Below are 25,763 nucleotides of genomic sequence, written 5' to 3'. Positions count from 1 at the left end.
CACAAACAAGGAATGTCCCGACGAAGACACCTCTTCAATGCCAATCGGTCATAGTGTGGTCAAGATGTTTTTACAGATGTTCACATCAACTCCAACGACCTGCAGAGTACATCCGAACTCCGCCGAGGTTGAAGCACAGCAGCCTTTTAAAGGACGCGACATGTGATCGAGAACATGCCGTCCATAACGCTGTGATTCGTTCCGGTTAGTTCCACTTTTTGTGGGCGGTTTTTTGGGCGAGCAATATTGTGGGCAATATGTGTGCGAGGTGGTGAAATTGACGATGGGCGATCTCCATGGCGGCTAGTTTTGGTAAATATGCTTTTTATGACAAAAAACAGAGGGTGGGCGTTAATATTGAATCTCGGTGTTAATTCCGTGCGGAAAGTAACGCTGGGCGATATTATGGGTATTGAATTCGCCCATTCTGTTGATTCCGCCCCAAAAAAGTGGGCGGGCAGTAATATTTTTTCTCAGCGTTAAGCACATGGGGAAAGTAACGCTCGGCGATATGTTTCCGAAAAATGCCCGCCAGTTTCCATTTTGTGCCAAAACGGCCGATATCTGAGCGTTATACGTCATTTCAGTGGTAAAATGGGCGTTAAGCAGGCAAAAAAAGTGGAGGTTCTAGCCCTATATCTTTAAGAACATAAAGTGTAACCATCACTTAATACAGCATATAATGTTGAATGGAAACATAGAAACATAGAAACTAGGTGCAGGAGGAGGCCATTCGGCCCTTCTAGCCTGCACCGCCATTCAATGAGTTCATGGCTGAACATGCAAATTCAGTACCCCATTCCTGCTTTCTCGCCATACCCCTTGATCCCCCGAGTAGTAAGGACTTCATCTAACTCCCTTTTGAATATATTTAGTGAATTGGCCTCAACAACTTTCTGTGGTAGAGAATTCCACAGGTTCACCACTCTCTGGGTGAAGAAATTCCTCCTCATCTCGGTCCTAAATGGCTTCCCCCTTATCCTTAGACTGTGCCCCCTGGTTCTGGACTTCCCCAACATTGGGAACATTCTTCCTGCATCTAACCTGTCTAACCCCGTCAGAATTTTAAACGTTTCTATGAGGTCCCCTCTCATTCTTCTGAACTCCAGTGAATACAAGCCCAGTTGATCCAGTCTTTCTTGATAGGTCAGTCCCGCCATCCCGGGAATCAGTCTGGTGAACCTTCGCTGCACTCCCTCAATAGCAAGAATGTCCTTCCTCAGGTTAGGAGACCAAAACTGTACACAATACTCCAGGTGTGGCCTCACCAAGGCCCTGTACAATTGTAGCAACACCTCCCTGCCCCTGTACTCAAATCCCCTCGCTATGAAGGCCAACATGCCATTTGCTTTCTTAACCGCCTGCTGTACCTGCATGCCAACCTTCAATGACTGATGTACCATGACACCCAGGTCTCGTTGCACCTCCCCTTTTCCTAATCTGTCACCATTCAGATAATAGTCTGTCTCTCTGTTTTTACCACCAAAGTGGATAACCTCACATTTATCCACATTATACTTCATCTGCCATGCATTTGCCCACTCACCTAACCTATCCAAGTCGCTCTGCAGCCTCATAGCATCCTCCTCGCAGCTCACATTGCCACCCAACTTAGTGTCATCCGCAAATTTGGAGATACTACATTTAATCCCCTCGTCTAAATCATTAATGTACAGTGTAAACAGCTGGGGCCCCAGCACAGAACCTTGCGGTACCCCACTAGTCACTGCCTGCCATTCTGAAAAGTCCCCATTTACTCCTACTCTTTGCTTCCTGTCTGACAACCAGTTCTCAATCCATGTCAGCACACTACCCCCAATCCCATGTGCTTTAACTTTGCACATTAATCTCTTGTGTGGGACCTTGTCGAAAGCCTTCTGAAAGTCCAAATATACCACATCAACTGGTTCTCCCTTGTCCACTCTACTGGAAACATCCTCAAAAAATTCCAGAAGATTTGTCAAGCATGATTTCCCTTTCACAAATCCATGCTGACTTGGACCTATCATATTACCTCTTTCCAAATGCACTGCTATGACATCCTTAATAACTGATTCCATCATTTTACTAACTACCGATGTCAGGCTGACCGGTCTATAATTCCCTGTTTTCTCTCTCCCTCCTTTTTTAAAAAGTGGGGTTACATTGGCTACCCTCCACTCCATAGGAACTGATCCAGAGTCAATGGAATGTTGGAAAATGACTGTCAATGCATCCACTATTTCCAAGGCCACCTCCTTAAGTACTCTGGGATGCAGTCCATCAGGCCCTGGGGATTTATCGGCCTTCAATCCCATCGATTTCCCCAACACAATTTCCCGACTAATAAGGATTTCCCTCAGTTCCTCCTCCTTACTAGACCCTCCGACCCCTTTTATATCCGGAAGGTTGTTTGTGTCCTCCTCAGTGAATACCGAACCAAAGTACTTGTTCAATTGGTCCGCCATTTCTTTGTTCCCCGTTATGACTTCCCCTGATTCTGACTGCAGGGGACCTACGTTTGTCTTTACTAACCTTTTTCTCTTTACATATCTATAGAAACTTTTGCAATCCGTCTCAATGTTCCCTGCAAGCTTCTTCTCGTACTCCATTTTCCCTGCCCTAATCAAACCCTTTGTCCTCCTCTGCTGAGTTCTAAATTTCTCCCAGTCCCCGGGTTCGCTGCTATTTCTGGCCAATTTGTATGCCACTTCCTTGGCTTTAATGCTATCCCTGATTTCCCTTGATAGCCACGGTTGAGCCACCTTCCCTTTTTTATTTTTACGCCAGACAGGAATGTACAATTGTTGTAGTTCATCCATGTGGTCTCTAAATGTCTGCCATTGCCCATCCACAGTCAACCCCTTCAGTATCATTCGCCAATCTATCCTAGCCAATTCACGCCTCATACCTTCAAAGTTACCCTTCTTTAAGTTACCCTTCTTTAAGTAAGAAACAGTGGTCAAGAATGGTTTGGCTAATCTTCGCTCCTAATTGTTCTTTTATTTTTCTCTGAGCAGTTATACTGAACCAGCTCACTGCAGAGAAGGGAAGGAATGTTTCAATTATGATCTTGTTTGTGAAAACCCAGATTATGAGGTGAGATGCAGAGCGCAGACCTAATTTTCATTTGTGGAATAAACAGATATAATGCATATCTTTTAAGAAGATGGGATGTTTATACACCCCATATGAAATGGGTTTCCTTTTTGCTTGTTGTTTATTCTGGATGAGTAGAAATTGAAAAAGCGTTGGATTCTGTCAGTAGTTCTTTCATTAGGTCTTCAAGACAAAACAGCACTGTATAATACAGCCAATAAAGGATTGCTGGAGAATGTATTTAATCCCTACTAAATAATTAATGGCACTTAAAAGAGCAATTCATGGTATTAAAATAGCAATTGATTGATACAATGGGTAAAGACACTGTCTTTTCACCATTGGACAGGATTTGGATTTGATCCAGACCAGGCTGACAAACAAAATTTTTTTTTCTATGCCAGTTGGAAGCTACCCACACGGAATGAGGTGGGGCCGTCTCAGTCTCAGCCTTGCTTCTAGTGGGTATGGATCCAGACAACACGTCCCACTTGGTCCAAACCAACACTCACACTAAGAGATCCAGATAGTCAGTGTGAGAAATGGGAGGAAATCGCAAGGGTGTCGTGGGGGTTCTCTTTTGAAGTTGGAGTTAAGATATGTTTTGTTCGGACTAAGTTGTTGGAAATTCAGCTGGTTTGGCAGTGAACAGGCTGCGTCGTGTTTAACCACTGATTTTCTTTGCTGTTTCACATGCAGGTTCGTCATTATAATGCTTCAAAGTGGGCTGCGACCAACGTTACATCCCTTTTTATGGAATTCGCTAGCTATCAAGGATTCATGAAGCTCTTTAAGTACATCCAGGGCAAAAATGAAGAAGGTACAAAAAAGACAACAAAAATTAAATATAACAGCGACAATCATAGAAACATAGAAAAACATAGAAAATAGGTGCAGGAGTAGGCCATTCGGCCCTTCGAGCCTGCACCGCCATTCAATAAGATCATGGCTGATCATTCACCTCAGTACCCCTTTCCTGCTTTCTCTCCATATCCCTTGATCCTTTAGCCATAAGGGCCACATCTTACTCCCTCTTGAGTATATCCAATGAACTGGCATCAACAACTCTCTGCGGGAGAGAATTCCACAGGTTAATAACTCTCTGAGTGAAGAAGTTTCTCCTCATCTCAGTCCTAAATGGCTTACCCCTTATCCTTAGACTGTGTCCCCTGGTTCTGGACTTCTCCAACATCGGGAACATTCTTCCTGCATCTAATCTGTCCAGTCCCGTCAGAATTTTATATATTTCTATGAGATCCCCTATCATCCTTCTAAACTCCAGTGAATACAGGTCCAGTCGATCCAGTCTCTCCTCATATGTCAGTCCTGCCATCCCGGGAATCAGTCTGGTGAACCTTCGCTACACTCTCTCAATAGCAACAGCGTCCTTCCTCAGATTAGGAGACCAATATTGCAGATGAGGCCTCACCAAGGCCCTGTAGAACTGCAGTAAGACCTCCCTGCTCCTATACTCAAATCCCCTAGCTATTAAGGCCAACATACCATTTGCCTTCTTCACCGCCTGCTGTACCTGCATGCCAACTTTCAATGACTGATGAACCATGACACCCAGGTCTCGTTGCACCTCCCCTTTTCCTAATCTATTGCCATTCAGATAATATTCTGCCTTCATGTTTTTGCCACCAAAGTGGATAACCTCACATTTATCCACATTATACTGCATCTGTCATGCATTTGCCCACTCACCTAACCTGTCCAAGTCACCCTGCAGCCTCTTAGCGTCCTTCTCACAGCTCACACCGCCACCCAGCTTAGAGTCATCTGCAAACTTGGAGATATTACACTCAATTCCTTCATCTAAATCATTAATGTAAATTGTAAATAGCTGGGGTTCCAGCACTGAGCCCTGCGCCACCCCACTAGTCACTGCCTGCCATTCTGAAAAGGACCCGTTTATCCCGATTCTCTGCTTCCTGTCTGACAACCAGTTCTCTATCCACGTCAATACATTACCACCAATACCATGTGCTTTAATTTTGCACACCAATCTTTTGTGTGGGACCTTGTCAAAAGCCTTTTGAAAGTCCAAATACACCACATCCAATTGCTTAATATTTGAAAAATGCATTCCAACTTACGTCTATGTAGTGCTGCTTTGGAGAAGAGATTGGTGGAATGCAGGCACCTCCCCACAGAGAGGGAGGAAAAATTAAAGGGCACTCACCCAAGGTTGTTCTTGCACTGCTTCCAAGCAACTGCTTTCAGAGCAGATAAAGCCTGAGAGAAGGCTGTCCATCTACTCGTCCTCTCAACCAGGGACCATGTGTGGCACAAGAGCACGCAGGCAAGTTGGAGGGGTAACACCATCCTAAAAAATAATCAAAACCATTTTTATGGAAAGTCGTTTTTTCTGATAGCCCATTAAAAGCACATTGCACAATTACCTAATGAAGCAAAGAGGTGAGTTTTCAAGAGGAAGTTAAAGAAGCAGAGTAAGGTGTAGAGGCATCTCGGTTTAGGGGAAGGAATTCCAAAGAATGGGACCTAGGAGACTGGCCGCAATAGTTGGGCAACAGGAGAAAGCAATTCACAACTGGCTGGAGTCATAGTAAAAGATATCTTGGGAGGGGCTGTCGGATCTTACAGAGGCAAGGCCACAGATGAAATGGTTGGAAAGTAACAGCGAGGATTTGGAGACAGAAACTTAGCTCAGATCGAACAGATCTCCAAGGATGCAAATAGTCTGATTAAGGCTGAAACGGTGGCCGGGGAAGGGAATGGATCCAGTGACAAGTGGAAGAAATCAGCAGTGGGGACTGAATACAGTGGCATCAGTCTTCCGCATACTTACCTGGAAGAATTTACAGTTTAGCGAAGACTGCATGTCAGACAAACACCATCAACACAGAGGCAATGGAGGGATCAAGGAAGGTGATTAAGAGGTACAGCTAGGTGTTGTCGGTGTATATGTGGAATTTGATCAGAAAATGTAACCAAGGACAACAGATTGACGAGGAAGAAGTGATCAAGGTTGGAACCTTGGGGAACTCTGAAGGTGATACATAGAAATACAGAAAAGTTACAACACATAAACAGGTCATGAAGCCTTCCACATGAGCCAAATAGTTCTATTCACATTTACCCACCTTGTTCCTGTGTTGTAGCTACTATGTATTTCTATACATAATGCACTATGATTACAGTACCAGAGAATGTACCAGAGATATCGATCCTTGAGATTGTGAAGATGGGTGAGGGTTTCAGCTGCAGTGGGGTGAAATAGAGAATACAGGCATTGCAGGTGAAAGATGACAGTCTTGGTAAAGAATTAGACGTGGGATTGAAAGTTCAGCTCAAGGTCAAATCGTTTTGAGAAGATTTTTAAAGAGACAGAGGTAGAAAAGTGAAGAGATTTAAGAAAGAAATTCCACTGAGTAGGAGCAAGGCTGTTGAAGGCTTTATCACCAATGGTGAGCCAAGGGGGAATACACAAAAAGTCGGAATCAGAGGAGCAGGGTGTTTGGGGGTAGGAATGAAGAGCTGGAGCAGGTTGCAGAGATAAGGTGGGGCGAGGATGTGGTGAGAGTAAACGATGAGGACTAAGATTTTAAATTTAAGGCATTAGGGGACACGGAGCCAATATAGGCCAGCGAGCACAAGGGTGATGAGTGAGCAGTACTTAATGCAGGACACAGTCACCCACATTGCTTGATTAATCTTATCTTGTCTTCTATTAAACTCGGTAGTGCCTTGCACCTCCATCTACCATCTAGTTTTTGCAGACAAAGGTCAGTATATTAACAGGGTATATGGATTTTTGTCTGGAATATAGGCGGGATTTCTCCCAGTCTTTCACGGTAACTTCAGCGTTTACTCCGTTTTTCCAGGATTTCTGCCAATCCTCCCCCAAAGTTACAGCGGCAGATCGGGAGTCTCTACGGATATTCCACCCCATTGTGAACAAATATTAACAGTGTTCTTTCAACACAGGCAAGCAAATCGATATGACAACTCCTGTTCTGCTCAAGATACCTCAAAGTGAAGGAATAGGATTCAAGAACTACATCATCCACTTTTTGCTGCCAGCTGAGTATCAGCAGAGCCCCCTTGCACCCATTGACACTGATGTAAGTAGCTCGATAGTTCACAACTTATAAAATGTACTTTGGACCAGAGTTTTGTTTGCCTCATTTCTTTCATTTCCTGCCCCTTTAATTTCCCCCTGTAATATATATCATTCTCTGGATAAAGGGTGGGACAGACAACCAGCTCCAGAACTTTGATGATTGCCACTCTTCATACGGCCATCAAATGGTACACAACTCGACAGAGTGAATCACTCTCTAATTTCACTCCCTCCATGTGAGGAATACAGCTGGCCACTCAGAATAATCCCTGATGCTGTGTTGCAGATCAGGAGCTCTGCGAGTGGGAAATCAAAAGAAGGGGGGAGTTATTTCCTACATATTCAAACTTGCCGTCCTAAAACTGGACTTAATGACCATTGTGCTACCGAAGCAGAAAAAGAGTGCGTCATTTGATCCGGTTCATTAACCCAGATTGGCAACAATCACTTGATTCTTCTCTATTACTTCATGACTCAGCATATTAGAACATAAATGCACTGCATCACAATGTCTGTAAACTATTTTCTTATGTAGCTGTCGCTGGGGAGTCACAACTGCAGTTGTATCTCTCCAGGCAGCCACTCTGTTTCTGTTACCTCAAACAAGGAAGTTTTATGTATATTTGTTCCCTATTTAAATGTTTCTCATCTTAACATCTCCCATCACCATGCACCAGAGGTCAATGATTTCACTGACTCCCAAACATCCAGCAGCATTACTTGTCAATGTACAGGAAAGGCATAGGACAGCTCATTTGTCCTCTGATTTTCTGCCTTGAGGGGTAGCATCATGTCTCTGCTTAACACCTGTCAAACACATGCTGAATTAGAGGCACAAACCGACAATATACCATTTTATGGCACCAGATTACTACTAAAAAAATCAAGTTTTAATGTAGGGATTTCTCTTATCACATTAAGCAACCGATTCCTGTACACTGTCTAGAAACATAGAAACATAGAAAATAGGTGCAGGAGGAGGCCATTCGGCCCTTCTAGCCTGCACCGCCATTCAATGAGTTCATGGCTGAACATGCAAATTCAGTACCCCATTCCTGCTTTCTCGCCATACTCCTTGATCCCCCGAGTAATAAGGACTTCATCTAACTCCCTTTTGAATATATTTAGTGAATTGGCCTCAACAACTTTCTGTGGTAGAGAATTCCACAGGTTCACCACTCTCTGGGTGAAGAAGTTTCTCCTCATCTCGGTCCTAAATGGCTTACCCCTTATCCTTAGGCTGTGACCCCTGGTTCTGGACTTCCCCAACATTGGGAACATTATTCCTGCATCTAACCTGTCTAAACCCATCAGAATTTTAAACGTTTCTATGAGGTCCCCTCTCATTCTTCTGAAATCCAGTGAATACAAGCCCAGTTGATCCAGTCTTTCTTGATAGGTCAGTCCCGCCATCCCGGGAATCAGTCTGGTGAACCTTCGCTGCACTCCCTCAATAGCAAGAATGTCCTTCCTCAGGTTAGGAGACCAAAACTGTACACAATACTCCAGGTGTGGCCTCACCAAGGCCCTGTACAACTGTAGCAACACCTCCCTGCCCCTGTACTCAAATCCCCTCGCTATGAAGGCCAACATGCCATTTGCTTTCTTAACCGCCTGCTGTACCTGCATGCCAACCTTCAATGACTGATGTACCATGACACCCAGGTCTCCTTGCACCTCCCCTTTTCCTAATCTGTCACCATTCAGATAATAGTCTGTCTCTCTGTTTTTACCACCAAAGTGGATAACCTCACATTTATCCACATTATACTTCATCTGCCATGCATTTGCCCACTCACCTAACCTATCCAAGTCACTCTGCAGCCTCATAGCATCCTCCTCGCAACTCACACTGCCACCCAACTTAGTGTCATCCGCAAATTTGGAGATACTACATTTAATCCCCTCGTCTAAATCATTAATGTACAGTGTAAACAGCTGGGGCCCCAGCACAGAACCTTGCGGTACCCCACTAGTCACTGTCTGCCATTCTGAAAAGTCCCCATTTACTCCTACTCTTTGCTTCCTGTCTGACAACCAGTTAAGAATATAAGAACATAAGAATTAGGAACAGGAGTAGGCCATCTAGCCTCTCGAGCCTGCTCCGCCATTCAATAAGATCATGGCTGATCTGGTCGTGGACTCAGCTCCACTTACCCGCCCTCTCCCCGTAACCCTTAATTCCCTTATCTATCTATCTTTGACTTGAAAACATTCAATGAGCCAGCCTCAACTGCTTCCTTGGGCAGAGAATTCCACAGATTCACAACCCTCTGGGAGAAGAAATTCTTTCTCAAATCGGTTTTAAATTGGCTCCTCCGTATTTTGAGGCTGTGCCCCCTAGTTCTAGTCTCCCCCACCAATGGAAACAGCCTTTCTGCCTCTATCTTGTGTATCCCTTTCATGATTTTAAATGTTTCTATAAGATCACCCCTCATCCTTCTGAACTCCAAGGAGTAAAGACCCAGTCTACTCAATCTATCATCATAAGGTAACCCCCTCATTTCTCGAATCAGCCTAGTGAATCGTCTCTGTACCCCTTCCAAAGCTAGTATATCCTTCCTTAAGTAAGGTGACCAAAACTGCACGCAGTACTCCAGGTGCGGCCTCACCAATACCTTATACAGTTGCAGCAACACCTCTCTGCTTTTGTACTCCATCCCTTTCGCAATGAAGGCCAACATTCCATTTGCCTTCCTGATTACCTGCTGCACCTGGAAACTAACCTTTTGGGATTCATGCACAAGGACCCCCAGGTCCCTCTGCACCTCAGCATGTTGTAATTTCTCCCCATTCAAATAATATTCCCTTTTACTGTTTTTTTTCCCAAGGTGGATGACCTCACACTTTCCGACATTGTATTCCATCTGCCAAACCTTAGCCCATTCGCTTAACCTATCCAAATCTCCTTGCAGCCTGAGTCCTCTACACAACCCGCTTTCCCACTAATATTAGTGTCATCTGCAAATTTTGTTGCACTACACTCTGTCCCCTCTTCTAGGTCATCTATGTATATTGTAAACAGTTGTGGTCCCCAGTACTGATCCCTGTGGCACACCACTAACCACTGATTTCCAACCGGAAAAGGACCCATTTATCCCGACTCTCTGCTTTCTGTTCGCCAGCCAATTCTCTATCCATGCTAATACATTTCCTCTGACTCCGCGTACCTTTATCTTCTGCAGTAACCTTTTGTGTGGCACCTTATCGAATGCCTTTTGGAAATCTAAATACACCACATCCACCGGTACACCTCTATCCACCATGCTCGTTATATCCTCAAAGAATTCCAGTAAGTTAGTTAAACATGATTTTCCTTTCATGAATCCATGCTGCGTCTGCTTGATTGCACTATTCCTATCCAGATGTCCCGCTATTTCTTCCTTAATGATAGTTTCAAGCATTTTCCCCATTACATATGTTAAACTAACCGGCCTATAGTTACCTGCCTTTTGCCTGCCCCCTTTTTTAAACAGAGGCGTTACATTAGCTGCTTTCCAATCCGCGGGTACCTCCCCAGAGTCCAGAGAATTTTGGTAGATTATAACAAATGCATCTGCTATAACTTCCGCCATCTCTTTTAATACCCTGGGATGCATTTCATCAGGACCAGGGGACTTGTCTACCTTCAGTCCCATTAGTCTGTCCAGCACTACCTCCCTAGTGATAGTGATCATCTCAAGGTCCTCCCTTCCCACATTCCTATGACCAGCAATTTTTGGCATGGTTTTTGTGTCTTCCACTGTGAAGACGGAAGCAAAATAATTGTTTGAGGTCTCAGCCATTTCCACATTTCCCATTATTAAATCCCCCTTTTCATCTTCTAAGGGACCAACATTTACTTTAGTCATTCTTTTCCGTTTTATATATCTGTAAAAGCTTTTACTATCTGTTTTTATGTTTTGCGCAAGTTTACCTTCGTAATCTATCTTCCCTTTCTTTATTGCTTTTTTTAGTCATTCTTTGCTGTTGCTTAAAATTTTCCCAATCCTCTAGTTTCCCACTAACCTTGGCCACCTTATACGCATTGGTCTTTGATTTGATACTTTCCTTTATTTCCTTGGTTATCCAGGGCTGGTTATCTCTTCTCTTGCCGCCCTTCTTTTTCACTGGAATATAATATAGTTCTCAATCCATGTCAGCACACTACCCCCAATCCCATGTGCTTTAACTTTGCACATTAATCTCTTGTGTGGGACCTTGTCGAAAGCCTTCTGAAAGTCCAAATATACCACATCAACTGGTTCTCCCTTGTCCACTCTACTGGAAACATCCTCAAAAAATTCCAGAAGATTTGTCAAGCATGATTTCCCTTTCACAAATCCATGCTGACTTGGACCTATCATGTCACCTCTTTCCAAATGCGCTGCTATGACATCCTTAATAATTGATTCCATCATTTTACCCACTACCGATGTCAGGCTGACCGGTCTATAATTCCCTGTTTTCTCTCTCCCTCCTTTTTTAAAAAGTGGGGTTACATTGACTACCCTCCACTCGATAGGAACTGATCCAGAGTCAATGGAATGTTGGAAAATGACTGTCAATGCATCCACTATTTCCAAGGCCACCTCCTTAAGTACTCTGGGATGCAGTCCATCAGGCCCTGGGGATTTATCGGCCTTCAATCCCATCGATTTCCCCAACACAATTTCCCGACTAATAAGGATTTCCCTCAGTTCCTCCTCCTTACGAGACCCGCTGATCCCTTTTATATCCGGAAGGTTGTTTGTGTCCTCCTTAGTGAATACCGAACCAAAGTACTTGTTCAATTGGTCCGCCATTTCTTTGTTCCCCATTATGACTTCCCCTGATTCTGACTGCAGGGGACCTACGTTTGTCTTTACAAACCTTTTTCTCTTTACATACCTATAGAAACTTTTGCAATCCGTCTTAATGTTCCCTGCAAGCTTCTTCTCGTACTCCATTTTCCCTGCCCTAATCAAACCCTTTGTCCTCCTCTGCTGAGTTCTAAATTTCTCCCAGTCCCCGGGTTCGCTGCTATTTCTGGCCAATTTGTATGCCACTTCCTTGGCTTTAATACTATCCCTGATTTCCCTTGATAGCCACGGTTGAGCCACCTTCCCTTTTTTATTTTTACGCCAGACAGGAATGTACAATTGTTGTAGTTCATCCATGCGGTCTCTAAATGTCTGCCATTGCCCATCCACAGTCAACCCCTTAAGTATCATTCGCCAATCTATCCTAGCCAATTCACGCCTCATACCTTCAAAGTTAGCCTTCTTTAAGTTCTGGACCATGGTCTCTGAATTAACTGTTTCATTCTCCATCCTAATGCAGAATTCCACCACATTATGGTCACTCTTCCCCAAGGGGCCTCGCACAACGAGATTGCTAATTAATCCTCTCTCATTACACAACACCCAGTCTAAGATGGCCTCCCACCTAGTTGGTTCCTCGACATATTGGTCTAGAAAACCATCCCTTATGCACTCCAGGAAATCCTCCTCCACCGTATTGCTTCCAGTTTGGTTAGCCCAATCTATGTGCATATTAAAGTCACCCATTATAACTGCTGCACCTTTATTGCATGCACACCTAATTTCCTGTTTGATGCCCTCCCCAACATCACTACTACTGTTTGGAGGTCTGTACACAACTCCCACTAACGTTTTTTGCCCTTTGGTGTTCTGCAGCTCTACCCATATAGATTCCACATCATCCAAGCTAATGTCCTTCCTAACTATTGCATTAATCTCCTCCTTAACCAGCAATGCTACCCCACCTCCTTTTCCTTTTATTCTATCCTTCCTGAATGTTGAATACCCCTGGATGTTGAGTCTACTTTTCCAATTTCTATCTACTGACATATAATTAATTTTTTCTTTTATATGAAACAGGTTTATTTCATTGACTTCCCAGAGATGAACGCTTATGTGAAATCCTTTGGTGGTTGGTTATTGACATTGAGTTCAGAAATCTATTCCTCAAAACTGAAACAACAGCTGAATAATGCTTCCCAGCTCTTTGATTCCAGTTATTACTATGGTGCTTGCTACAACAGGTAAAGACATAGAGCAAGTTTAGAAGACTGTTGCTTTAATTCAATGGTTAGCTGGATAATGGAGTGAACAGAATGCCCATCTGCAATCCTTTCTATATAGTTCACAAATTTAACCATGCTGAAATGGGGAGACACCAACTCCAGATGGCCAATGTCATCGTAGCACAGATGGAGATTTCATCATCATCATCATAGGTAGTGCATTCTCAGGTGACTAAACAGTCCAATACGGGAATTACAGTCTCTCAAAGGTGGGACAGACAGTCATTGGAGGAAAGGGTGGGTGTGGCGTCTGGTTTGCCGCACGCTCCTTCCGCTGCCTGCGCTTGTTTTCTGCATGCTCTCGGCAACGAGACTCGAGGTGCTCAGCACCCTCCTGGATGCTCTTCCTCCACTTAGGGTGGTCTTTGGCCAGGGACTCACAGGTGTCAGTGGGGATGTTGCACTTAATCAAGGAGGCTTTGAGAGTTCCTTGAAAAGTTTCCTCTGTCCACCTGGGGCTCGCTTGCCGAGTTGAGCGCTTGCTTTGGTAGTCTTATGTTGGGCATGCGAACAATGCGGCCCGCCGAACGGAACTGGTCGAGTGTGGTCAGTGCTTCGATGCTGGGGATGTTGGCCTGATCGAGAACACTGACGTTGGTGCATCTGTCCTCCCAGGGGATTTGCAGGATCTTGCGGAGACATTATTGGTGGTATTTCTCCAGCGATTTGAGGTGTCTACTGTATATGGTTCGCGTCTCTGAGCCATACAGGAGGGCGGGTATCACTCCAGCCCTGTAGACCATAAGCTTGGTGCCAGATTTGAGGGCCTGATCTTCGAACACTCTATTCCTCAGGCGGCCGAAGGCTGCGCTGGCGCACTGAAGGCGGTATTGAACCTCATCGTCAATGTCTGCCCTTGCTGATAATAGGCTCCCGAGGTATGGAAAGTGGTCCACGTTGTCCAGGGCCGCGTCGTGGATCTTGATGACTGGGGGGCAGTGCTGTGTGGCGGGGTCAGGTTGGTACAGGACCTTTGCCTTACGGATGTTGGTGTAAGGCCCATGCTTTTATATGCTTCGGTGAAGATGTTGATGATGACTTGGAGTTCAGCCTCTGAATGCGCGCAGACGCAAGCATCGTCCGCGTACTGTAATTCAGCAACAGAGGATGGGACAGTCTTGGATCTGGCCTGGAGGCGACAAAGGTTGAACAGGTTCCCACTGGTTCTATAGTTTGGTTCCACTCCAGCGGGGAGCTTGTGAATGTGAGGTGGAGTATTGCAGCGAGGAAGATCGAGAAGAGGATTGGCGCGATGACGCAGCCTTACTTGACCCCAGTCCGGATGCTGATTTGGTCTGTGGTGGATCCGTTGGTCTGGATCATGGCTTGCATGAGATCTGGGAGCAGGGTGACTCTCCATGCTCTCAGGTGCAGATGATGTGAGTGAGATCCAAGAAAGGTGAAGGGAAGGGAATACTTTTATAAAGCTATATAAACAGTGACCTCAAGAGCAATGCAGTGTTGGTATGAATTAGTGCTCCAACATGGGGCAATTGGAAATAGGTGTGCAGCTGTGATTCCTCATATGATGAAAGTGGAATCTTGTCGATTCCACTGTCAAGAGAAGCCAAGCAAAGACAAGATGCCTCCCACCTGAAGGAAAACAGATTCAGTGTGTGCATACCCTTAATAGTGGCTTGCTCTGGAGGCAGATTGCATCTATCTTCCTTGTTTTTTTTTGTCTCCCCCACATTAGCTCAGAAGAGGTGGAAGTTGAAGAAAAACAGCAGGGGCAATGTCCCATTCTGTAATGAGCATTATGTATATTCACTTGCAAGTATTCACTTCAATAAAAATGGATGCTATTAAGATCAACCTTTATTTCTTTTTCATGTAGTCCGATGACATTAGTTGATCGGCACAATGAAGTATGGTATATCGCAGAAGGAACTCCAGCATGTCCAACCGCAGCCCCCTAATCTCACCAAAAAAGACCAACTGAAGAACTTTCCATGAGACTTACAATTCAATATCTGTAACCATAGCTTTTAGATTTTAGCTTCATAGAACGAAACATGCGATTATTATCTGTCTGAATCGAGGGATCATATCTAATGACATACTCTTTGTCTGCTTCAAAAACACATTGGTCATTAATTCCAGTATTCAGGTGGCAAGGTTGGACTGGGAAGGAACCACAATATGGAGCCTCCTCTTCAACATAAGTGTTTTGTTCGTTCAGTCAACTGCTATCCTAATTCAGGCAAGTATTGATACTCAACTACTAGAAATTAAAAAATTGGCTCCCCTTCTGCAGTTCTGTCCCTTTCTTGCCGATTCAATGCCATAACTCACAGCTGATAATTGGCTACATGAACACCCTTCAGGCATTGGAAAAACTGATTTATAATCAGCTACTAGAATACATGCAAGAATGCCCAACCCATCCTCTCTAACCCTTGGATGGCCTGCTCACTGTGTGACAAACCTGTACCCAAACACTTCATGGCACAAAAGGTTACCTCACAAATGTGCAACTCCAACTGCAATTGGAGGTTAGAATTTTTTTTTTTAAGGATGTTTTGGTCCAGAGCCACAGACTGAGCTCCAGGTATGACCATCGAAAACAGGAGCTAAATTAATTGCGCTGATATGGCTTCTAAAGAGTAAAAGTGACATTAAATAATTATTTATTCAAATGTTTCAGTCTTGTACTTTTCCAATACTCAAGCTCTGCCACTAGTTAGTAATGGACCACAAAACTGCCCTTGAGGTGTCCTGAAACAATAATTGAGTACTGTGGCATTTCAACATAGTACATGTTCATACTTTAATTCCTGGTTTGTCAGGCTTTAATGGATAATTACTTATGCCACCATACCTCAGACTATGGAAGTGTTCTGCAAATTTCAACCTTGACTGTAATCTATTCAAGATGCTGTTATGTTGTCCTTTCAGATGCACATCTGAAATATTGGAAAGAAAATATGAACACCTCACTGACAGATTAGTTTCAGTTTTTCCCCAAAACCGCGTTACTAAGTTTAAAGTTTCATTTCTTTAAGTGTGGGGAACATGCAAGGTTGCTTTTTTATTATATTTTGCATCATTATTGAATCTGGTTTTCTATATATCTTAATATTGAATAGAATATAGAAATGCAAGCAATCATGAAATACTTCATTTTATTTCAATAAAGTAATTACACGTGTATATTGTTTGTGTGTGTTCTGTGACAGGCTTTCCGTTATTGCTTTCTGTTGATATGAAGTGGTACTAGAATGGAAACACATCTCCAAATCAGACTCTCTAGTCTACAAACTATGTCACTAGGGAATCTAATACGGCCAGAGTGATCTCCTGGACTAGTTTCAATCGCCTGGATGGGTCGAAGAGGAATTTTCCCAGATTTTATTCCCCAATTGGCCTGGGTTATTATCTGTTTTTTTTCCTCTCCCAGGAGATCGCATGGGGTGGAGTGTAAAATGTTGCGGTGCATGGGGTATCGCAGTTGTGTGGGGCGGACTGGTTGGGCCGGTTGCTCTTTACCTTTCCGCCATTGTTCATAGGTTTATATGTAACCTTCAGGACTGCTGACCGAGGGCCGTGTGGCTCTTTGTCAGCCGGCGCGGACACAATGGGCCAAAATGGCCCCCTTCTGCGCTGTAAATTTCTATGTTTCTATGTCACACAGAATTCTTCCATGAAGAAAGTTTCTTTTGACACAGTAAAGAAAGAGAGGGGGAAGAAATGATAGGGTAAATTTTTTCTTTTTTTTACTGCCGGCAAGAAGCCTCAGCTGCTGCGTGGAAATCACACATTCACATTCATTTTAATAGATGGAAAATCAGGGGTGGCTGGTATGAAATTTCCCCAATATCCACTCCTAACTCGTGAGGCTTCCTCCCAGGAGCACAAAAGAAGCAAATTTACCCCTGTAATGTATACACCTGTGAGCATGCTCATGGGTTTGTGGAGCTGTAAAACAAAGAAAAACAAAAAAAGTATGAAAAAAGAGTGCAGTTAAAAGTGTCTGGAGTGTCCCCTAGATCGAGGGGGCACTTGATCTAATGTTTGTTTTGTTCCCCCCCCAAAAGAGTTGTGGTGCTGTTGCACATCATCACCACCAGCAACCAAATGTTAATTTGATTTAATTTTCCGTTATTAAAGTTTTATTTGGAAATTTGTGGGCTCTAGTGCCTTTACCAAAAGGGGGCACTTGAGTTAATGTTCTATTAAAATAGTTGTGGAGTTGTTGCACTGTGAGTGGCTAAGCCAGTCATGTGATATAGAAACATAGAAAATAGGTGCAGGAGCAGGCCATTCGGCCCTTCTAGCCTGCACCGCCATTCAATGAGTTCATGGCTGAACATGCAACTTCAGTACCCCATTCCTGCTTTCTTGCCATACCCCTTGATCCCCCTAGTAGCAAGGACTACATCTAACTCCTTTTTGAATATATTTATGAATTGGCCTCAACAACTTCCTGTGGTAGAGAATTCCCCAGGTTCACCACTCTCTGGGTGAAGAAGTTTCTCCTCATCTCGGTCCTAAATGGCTTCCCTCTTATCCTTAGACTGTGACCTCTGGTTCTGGACTTCCCCAACATTGGGAACATTCTTCCTGCATCTAACCTGTCTAAACCCGTCAGAATTTTAAACATTTCTATGAGGTCCCCTCTCATTCTTCTGAACTCCAGTGAATACAAGCCCAGTTGATCCAGTCTTTCTTGATATCCAGATGTTAACAAGACTCAATAAAACCCTAGTTAATTAAGTTCAAGTTCTCCACGATGAGGCATGCAGTTGTGAACCTGGTGAATGAAATGGTAGGGTTCAGTTTGATTGTGAAACTTTTGTTAATAAACCAGCTAGTTCCTTACAGCAAATGTGTAGCTGTGAATTCTTAAGCAAAGAACCCATGAAGCAAATACAATACAACCCCAATCTCTCTTCCTGTGGAAAAAATATATAAATGTTGCTTTTCTACTGACCACATGGGTAATCTGATTTCACACTTCTGCTGGTACTGTTTCGCAAGTAGTTACAGGAAAGATTACAAAAATAAGCTTTCCTTCTGCTCTTCAGCTTCCATGCTGCTTACCTGGCTTCAGTTTTCAGTGATGTCCAGACTTCTTGAATGCTCTCTCACTTTCAGTGGAGCTGTGTTACCCAGATCTGTAACATTGGGATGACATGTATGATTAGCAAAGAGCTGGTACAGACTGTAAACCCATTTGTACACATGGAGCTTACAGAATAATGCTTCAAAACAGGTTGTGTTTTGAAAGCAAAACCAGCAATTGTCACTCGCTCGTGGCACCGAGATTTTCCACCTGTTCCGCGTGGGGCTGAATTTGGGGCAAGCTGCCCACATTTTTGCAAATGCATGTCGATCGTCCACACTTTACGCAGACAGTATGTTTTAGCACCTTTAAAAATGTGCTGTTTGCCCAACGTCTCAAAAGGTCTGCCCTTAAACTGACCATAACCTAGTGTGCATTATCGCTCTGGGCATACGCACTGTTTCCGAGGATTCTGGAGCGAGTTCATTACCCGTTGCCCATTGCCCCACCAGGGCATGGGGCATGGAAATGTTGGCAGGTGCGAAAATGTGGAACAAAATGGCAAAAGTCTATTATTGAACATAACCTGTGGCTCAGTGCCTGGTGATTAATTAGTTATTTCCTTATCAGTTGGGTATTGATTAGATGATGGCTTGAACACATTTCCATCAGCAGCAAAGTAAACATCTCGAACGCCAGCAGCTGCCCTTGAGGAGATGGTAGCTGACGCTTACAATGAGGGCCTCCTTCTCCTCCTTCCCGAAGGCGCGAAATGGCGCTCGAGCCTCGGGCGGGAAGGCGGGCGCGTGCGCGCGCACACACACACACAGAGTCGGCTCCAGTCTCTGTCGCGTGCACGTTCTGCGGGCTGCTGCGCTGTGATTGGCTGCCCCCCCCCCCCGCCGCGGTGACGCCACAATGCGGCCTGTGTTGGGCGGGAAGCGCGTGGCGGCGCCTCACACCCGGCCGGCCGGCACAAGATGGCGGCGCGCGGCTACCTGCTGCTCCTCGGCTGCATCCTGGCCAACGTCCCGCTGGGTGAGTAACCTCACACACACACACACACACCCACCCCGCGGGGCTTGCCGGCTCCAGTCAAAGGAGAGGAAAATATTCGCTTTCAATAAAGAGTCCACCGCCGAATGGGGCGCAATCATCCGATATATGGCCATTCACCAATGAATGAAGACCTGTCGCAGTCATACCACCAAAGAGAAAAAGAAAGACTTGCACCTCTCACCACCACCGCTCGTCTCAAAGCGCTTTACAGCCAATGAAGTACTTTTTGAAGTGTAGTCACTTGTAACGTAGGAAACAGCAGCCATTTTGCGCACAGCAAGATCCCACAACCAGCAACCAAATAATCTGTTTTTAGTAATGTTGATTGAGGGATAAATATTGGCCAAGACACCGGGAGAACTCCCCTGCTCTTTAAAATAGTGCCGTAGGAACTTTTACACCCCCCCACTCCCCGGAGGTGCTAACGGGGCTATAATAAGGGCAATTTTACCTCCTTGAAGTTTGCTTTTCTGGAGCATAGCACCACAGTTCGTTGGAAACAGACTTTGAAGATAGTCAAGTTCTTCACAGAGGTCGACGCCGTTAATGTTAGACCCCCTTGGCCACGCGCGCCCCCTGACGACACGCCCGTAACGCCTGCCATATACATAGGAAAACTTGGCAAGCAATATGCACACAGCAAGGTCCAGCAACAGCAAAGAGATAAATGAGCACATTATCTGTATTGGTTGAGAGATAAATCCATTCCAAGTCAGCATGGATTTATGAAAGGGAAATCATGCTTGACAAATCTAGAATTTTTTGAGGATGTAACTGGTAGAGTGGACAAGGGAGAACCAGTGTATGTGCTGTATTTGGACTTTCAAAAGGCTTTTGATAAGGTCCCACACAAGAGATTGGTGTGCAAAATCAAAGCACATGGTATTGGGAGTAATATACTGACGTGGATAGAGAACTGGTTGGCAGACAGGAAGCAGAGAGTCGGGATAAATGGGTCCTTTTCAGAATGGCAGGCAGTGACTAGTGGGGTGCCGCAGGGCTCAGTGCTGGGACCCCAGCTCTTTACAATTTACATCAATGATTTAGATGAAGGAATTGAATGTAATATCTCTACGTTTGCAGATGACACTAAACTGGGTGGTGGTGTGAGCTGTGAGGAGGACGCTAAGAGGCTGCAGGGTGACTTTGACAGGTTAGGTGAGTGGGCAAATACATGGCAGATGCAGTATAATGTAGATAAATGTGAGGTTATCCACTTTGGTGGCAAAAACACAAAGGCAGAATATTATCTGAATGGTGACAGATTAGGAAAAGGGACGGTGCAACGAGACCTGGGTGTCATGGTTCATCAGTCATTGAAAGTTGGCATACAGGTACAGCAGGCGGCAAATGGTATGTTGGCCTTAATAGCTAAGGGATTTGAGTATAGGAGCAGGGAGGTCTTACTACAGTTGTACAGGGCTTTGGTGAGGCCTCACCTGGAATATTGTGTTCAGTTTTGGTCTCTTAATCTAAGGAAGGACGTTCTTGCTATTGAGGGAGTGCAGCGAAGGTTCATCAGACTGATTCCCAGGATGGCAGGATTGACATACGAGGAGAGACTGGATCGATTGGGCCTGTATTCACTGGAGTTTAGAAGAATGATAGGGAATCTCATAGAAATATATAAAATTCTGAAGGGACTGAACAGGTTAGATGCAGGAAGAATGTTCCCAATGTTGGGGAAGTCCAGAACCGGGGGACACAGTCAAGGATAAGGGGTAAGCCATTTAGGACTGAGATGAGGAGAAACTTCTTCACTCAGAGAGTTGTTAACCTGTGGAATTCTCTACCGCTGAGAGTTGTTGATGCCAGTTCATTGGATATATTCAAGAGGGAGTTAGATATGGCCCTTACAGCTAAAGGGATCAAGGGGTATGGAGAGAAAAGAAAGGGAATGATCGGCCATGATCTTATTGAATCGTGGTGCAGGCTCGAAGGGCCGAATGGCCTACTGCTGCACCTATTTTCTATGTTTCTTCAAATACTTTCATGGGATCTTTCACATCCTTCTGAACAGACAGATGGGGCCTCAGTTTAATATCTCATCCAATTTACAGTTCCTCCTACAATGTGAGTTTCCCTCAACATTCAACTGAAGTGTCACCTTAGATCATCCTAAAGTAGGTTTGAACCTACATTCTTCTGACTCAGAAGCAACATTGCTACTAATAAAGAACTTGTCATTATGCACAGCAGCTAACAGTAATCTGTTTTCCAAATCGTTGCTTATTCACTGAGTAAAGATACTATCGGGTGTAGCACAAAGCAATATAGACCAGAAGGTCTCGGGTTTGATTCCCGTCTGCTAAGTTAGCTGATCTCAGCTCGGGCAACAGTTGGGATGCTACACTTGGCCACATCACTCGCAGGCAAGGAAGGGAACTATCAGGCGCGCTTCCCACTCTGGGTAACTATCAGTGATTCGGACTGGACTGTTCATTTGTTGGTGCTGGATGACCACTCGCTTGGCATTGACTGTAATGCCCCTTCAATAATCAACAGCCTGCCGATACTCATTGCATGGGCTCACACGTAAATGACTACTTTGGCACTCATAGACATGTCCCCTAGCATGAGTCAGCAGCTTCAGGATATACAGGCACCACACAATTGGCATTATAACATTAATGAAACTTGGCATTTTTTTTTGCCAATTGTGCTCCTCTGTATTTCTGCACGTGATGGCTCTTGCAAGGAGGAACAAGAAAATTACAGGCTGGTGTTTGAGCTTTCCAGTTTTTTGATGGTGGCTATGCCATGTTTTGTTGGAGATAATTGTTTAGCTTGATTCATTGAAAAAATATCAAAGTGATGATAATGGTAGCTGTAAAGTGAGAGAACAGAAGTTTATCACCCCACACTTCCACATTTATAATACTCCCAGTGGTGCTCTTCATTTCAGAGCTTGCTCGTCTACCTGAAGGGAGCGTTATAAGTGAAGCAGGCCATCAACAACAACCGAGTCAGGTCTCCATAATAGAATCTAGAACTGAACACCCTCCCAGATTGCATGGAGGTGAGGAAAACCACTACAAACAATAGTGAGTGAAACTTTAAATGTGTCACAGATTGGGTACATTGTAAGCTGGCACACTTTCATAGAATCATAGAAAAATGACGACACAGAAGGAGGCTGTTCGGCCCATTGTGCCCGTGTCACATTGGGTGTCAGGTTCAAGGCAGTATTGAGAAAGTACGCTGAATTTAACCCATGTTATGCTGAATCTTAGAGAGAGAGAGAAAGAACTTGCATTTATATGATGCCTTTCATGACCTCATCACAATTAAATACTTTTGTTAAACTGTAGGCACGGTTGTAATATAGGAAATACGGCAGCCAATTTGCACACAGTAAGGTCCCACAAACCGTAATGAGATAATAACCAAATAATCTGTTTTAGTGATGTTATTTGAAAGAAAGAGAAATACTTGCATTTATATAGCGCCTTTCACAACTAGCAGATGTCTCAAAGCACTTTACAGCCAATGAAGTACATTTTGAAGTGTAGTCACTGTTGTAATGTGGGAAACACGGCAGCCAATTAGTGCACGGCAAACTCCCACAAACAGCAATGTGATAATGACCAGATAATCTGTTTTTGTTATGTTGCTTGAGGGATAAATATTGGTTAGGACACCAGGGATAACTCCCCTGCTCTTCTTTGAAATAGTGCCATGGGATCTTTTACGTCCACTAGAGAGAGCAGTCAGGGTCTTGGTTTAATGTCTCATCCAAATGACGACATCACCAACACTGCAGCACTCCCTCAGTACTGCCCCTCCGACATTGCAGCGCTTCCTCAGTACTGCCCCTCCAACAGTGCAGCGCTCCTTCAGCACTGCCCCTCCGACTATGCAGCGCTCCCTCAGTACTGCCCCTCCGACATTGCAGCACTTCCTCAGTACTGCCCCTCCAACAGTGCAGCGCTCCCTCAGCACTGCCCCTCCGACTATGCAGCACTCCCTCAGTACTGCCCCTCTAACAGTGCAGCGCTCCTTCAGCACTGCCTCTCCAACACTGCAGCGCTCGTTCAATACTGCCCCTTCGACTATGCAGCGCTCCCTCAGTACTGCCCCTCCGACTGTGCAGCGTTCCCTCAGTACTGCCCCTCCAACAGTGCAGCGCTCCTTCAGCACTGCCCCTCCGACTATGCAGCACTCCCTCAGTACTGCCCCTCTAACAGTGCAGCGCTCCTTCAGCACTGCCTCTCCAACACTGCAGCGCTCGTTCAATACTGCCCCTTCGACTATGCAGCGCTCCCTCAGTACTGCCCCTCCGACTGTGCAGCGTTCCCTCAGCACTGCCCCTCCGACAGTGCGGCGCACCCTCAGCACTGCCCCTCCGACAGTGCAGCGCACCCTTAGCACTGCCCCTCTGACAGTGTGGCACTCCCTCAGTACTGCATTAAAGTGCCAGCCTAGATTATGTGCTAAAGTCTCTGCAGTAGGACTTGAACCCACAACCTTTTGACTCAGAGGCGAGTGCTACCACTGAACATGACTGACACCTTGAGTGTGCTTAATGGGGCAGTGTTCCACCAAGCTCATGGTCTACAGAGCTGTAGTAATACCCGCTCTCCTGTATGGCTCAGAGACATGGACCATGTACAGCAGACCCCTCAAGTCGCTGGAAAAATACCACCAACGATGCCTCCACAAGATCCTACAAATCCCCTGGGTGGACAGACGCACCAACATTATCGTCCTCGACCAGACCAACATCTCCAGAATTGAAGCACTGACCACACTTGATCAGCTCCGCTGGGCAGGCCACATCGTTCGCATGCCAGACACGAGACTCCCAAAGCAAGCGCTTTACTCGGAATTCCTTCACTGTAAACGAACCAAAGGTTTGCAGAGGAAACATTACAGGGACACCCTCAAAGCCTCCCTGAAAAAGTGCAACATCCCCACCGACACCTGGGAGTCCCTGGCCAAAGACCGCCCTAAGTGGAGGAAGTGCATCCAGGAAGGTGCTGAGCACCTCGAGTCTCATCGCCGAGAACATGCAGAAATCAAGCGCAGGCAGCGGAAAGAGCGCACAGCAAACCAGTCCTACCCACCCCTTCCCTCAACGACTATCTGTCCCACCTGTGACAGGGACTGGTTCTCATATTGGACTGTTCAGCCACCTAAGGACTCATTTTAAGAGTGGAAGCAAGGGGACTGCCTATCATGAATGTTCCCTCCCAGCTTTCCTCCTCGGTCATGAAAGAGCTGATATTTGTTGCGGTATGGTTCCTTTAGCCTTCTGGTACCTCATCAAAATTGCAATTCTTCATTCATGAGTCTTGTCTTTTGAGTCTTTCTTCATATTTATATTTCCTCGTAGCAGGCAAAATCCGAGTGAATCTGTGCTCTATCCTCCATTGCCTGAACACCTTTCCTGTACTGTGGAGCCAAAAATGCAGACAGTGCTTAGTAAGGTTTTATATAGATTCACCTTTACATCACGACTTTTATATTCTATACCTTTTGCCATAAAAAATAATATCCCATTAGCTTTTTTATAGCTTTATCCACTTGAGATGCTGCTTTTAATGTCTGCTGAACCCCCATATACTTCTGCACTTTCACACTAGCCAACTCTTCCCCCATTCAAAGTATAATTATAACTTTCCTTTTAATGAAAATCTACTACCCAACATTTATTGACATTGACTTTCATCCACCACTTTCTTCTTCATGCTTATTAATATCCCCTTGCAGATTTTCTTGGTCCTCGGAATTATTTACTTTGTCTCCTCTTTTAGCGTCATCTGTAAAGTTGGGGATACCACCCCCTCTAGTCCAATATCCTAATGATTTCTGTATACAGTGAACAAAAGCATTCACAGAACAGTACCCTCTCGGACACCGCTCGCAATTCCAACCACACGGAGAAACGTACCTCAACTCCCTTCTAACCGGTGTTTAATCCAAGTCGCTAACCTGCCCCTAATTCCTTACTTCCTGTGTAGCACCCTGTCAAAGATTCTCTGAAAGTCTATGTACACAACCATCTCCTCAAAGAACTCTCAGTTTTGTCAATCATCATCTTCCTTTCTGAAATCCGTGTTATCTGCTTCTAATTATTTTTTTTCCGGCTCAATATTTAGTAGTGTCATTCTGATAGAAGAAATGGCTGAAATGTGTGTGTCGTGTTTCCTTTTCTTTTGTGTTACTGTTTGCTATAAAATGCCATTTTCACGGTCAAAACAGACAAAATCTATCTTGAAAGTAACAGTCGGAATGGGAAAGTCATGCAAAGAGCAAGATAGTTACTCGCAGTTAGCTGAGTGTCACATCATCTGGTTGTTTCTGCAGGATTAGTGATTTCTTTTAAACTAACGTTTCTCTTATTTCAGGCCGCCCAAAGAAAGTGCCCCCATTTCGCGAAGCAGAGCAGCAGCAATATAACCCAATGCAGCTCAGGCGTAGACGACGAGGTTCCCGCATTTTATGTGAGTAGTACAGTATCCCAA

The 25,763-nt window shown here is 44.8% G+C and overlaps 2 protein-coding genes and 1 long non-coding RNA gene across 11 annotated transcripts in view; 2 read left to right on the top strand and 1 right to left on the bottom strand.

Moving 5' to 3' along the window:
- The window catches only part of LOC139250548 (heme-binding protein 2-like), a 36,122-nt gene extending 19,789 nt beyond the window's left edge, over nucleotides 1-16,333 (top strand). For all 3 annotated transcript variants that reach the window (XM_070872926.1, XM_070872927.1, XM_070872925.1), the window contains exons 3-7: nucleotides 3,000-3,078; nucleotides 3,778-3,898; nucleotides 7,030-7,166; nucleotides 13,027-13,190; nucleotides 15,070-16,333. In XM_070872926.1, coding sequence (XP_070729027.1) covers nucleotides 3,000-3,078; nucleotides 3,778-3,898; nucleotides 7,030-7,166; nucleotides 13,027-13,190; nucleotides 15,070-15,151 — 583 coding nt within the window. In that variant the 3' untranslated portion in view covers nucleotides 15,152-16,333. The remainder of the gene's footprint in view (nucleotides 1-2,999; nucleotides 3,079-3,777; nucleotides 3,899-7,029; nucleotides 7,167-13,026; nucleotides 13,191-15,069) is intronic.
- LOC139250549 (uncharacterized) overlaps nucleotides 1-18,992 on the bottom strand; it is a 40,509-nt gene extending 21,517 nt beyond the window's left edge. The window contains exons 1-4 of the long non-coding RNA XR_011591327.1: nucleotides 18,824-18,992; nucleotides 18,276-18,349; nucleotides 16,054-16,138; nucleotides 5,264-5,407 (exon numbers count right to left, since the gene is read on the bottom strand). This is a non-coding gene — a long non-coding RNA (uncharacterized lncRNA). The remainder of the gene's footprint in view (nucleotides 1-5,263; nucleotides 5,408-16,053; nucleotides 16,139-18,275; nucleotides 18,350-18,823) is intronic.
- Nucleotides 18,993-19,154: 162 nt separating this feature from the next.
- The window catches only part of LOC139250550 (uncharacterized), a 43,680-nt gene continuing 37,071 nt past the window's right edge, over nucleotides 19,155-25,763 (top strand). For 5 of the 7 annotated variants that reach the window (XM_070872935.1, XM_070872931.1, XM_070872932.1 and 2 more), the window contains exons 1-4: nucleotides 19,155-19,275; nucleotides 20,380-20,454; nucleotides 22,202-22,315; nucleotides 25,647-25,742. In XM_070872935.1, the coding sequence (XP_070729036.1) occupies nucleotides 19,218-19,275; nucleotides 20,380-20,454; nucleotides 22,202-22,315; nucleotides 25,647-25,742 (343 nt within the window). In that variant the 5' untranslated portion in view covers nucleotides 19,155-19,217. The remainder of the gene's footprint in view (nucleotides 19,276-20,379; nucleotides 20,455-22,201; nucleotides 22,316-25,646; nucleotides 25,743-25,763) is intronic. The other 2 variants (XM_070872930.1, XM_070872934.1) reach the window with 2 other exon arrangements.

The sequence above is a fragment of the Pristiophorus japonicus genome, unplaced genomic scaffold, assembly GCF_044704955.1.
Source record: "Pristiophorus japonicus isolate sPriJap1 unplaced genomic scaffold, sPriJap1.hap1 HAP1_SCAFFOLD_389, whole genome shotgun sequence".
In the NCBI taxonomy this organism is placed as follows: Eukaryota; Metazoa; Chordata; class Chondrichthyes; family Pristiophoridae; genus Pristiophorus; species Pristiophorus japonicus.
This window is presented reverse-complemented; position numbering and strand designations above follow the sequence as displayed.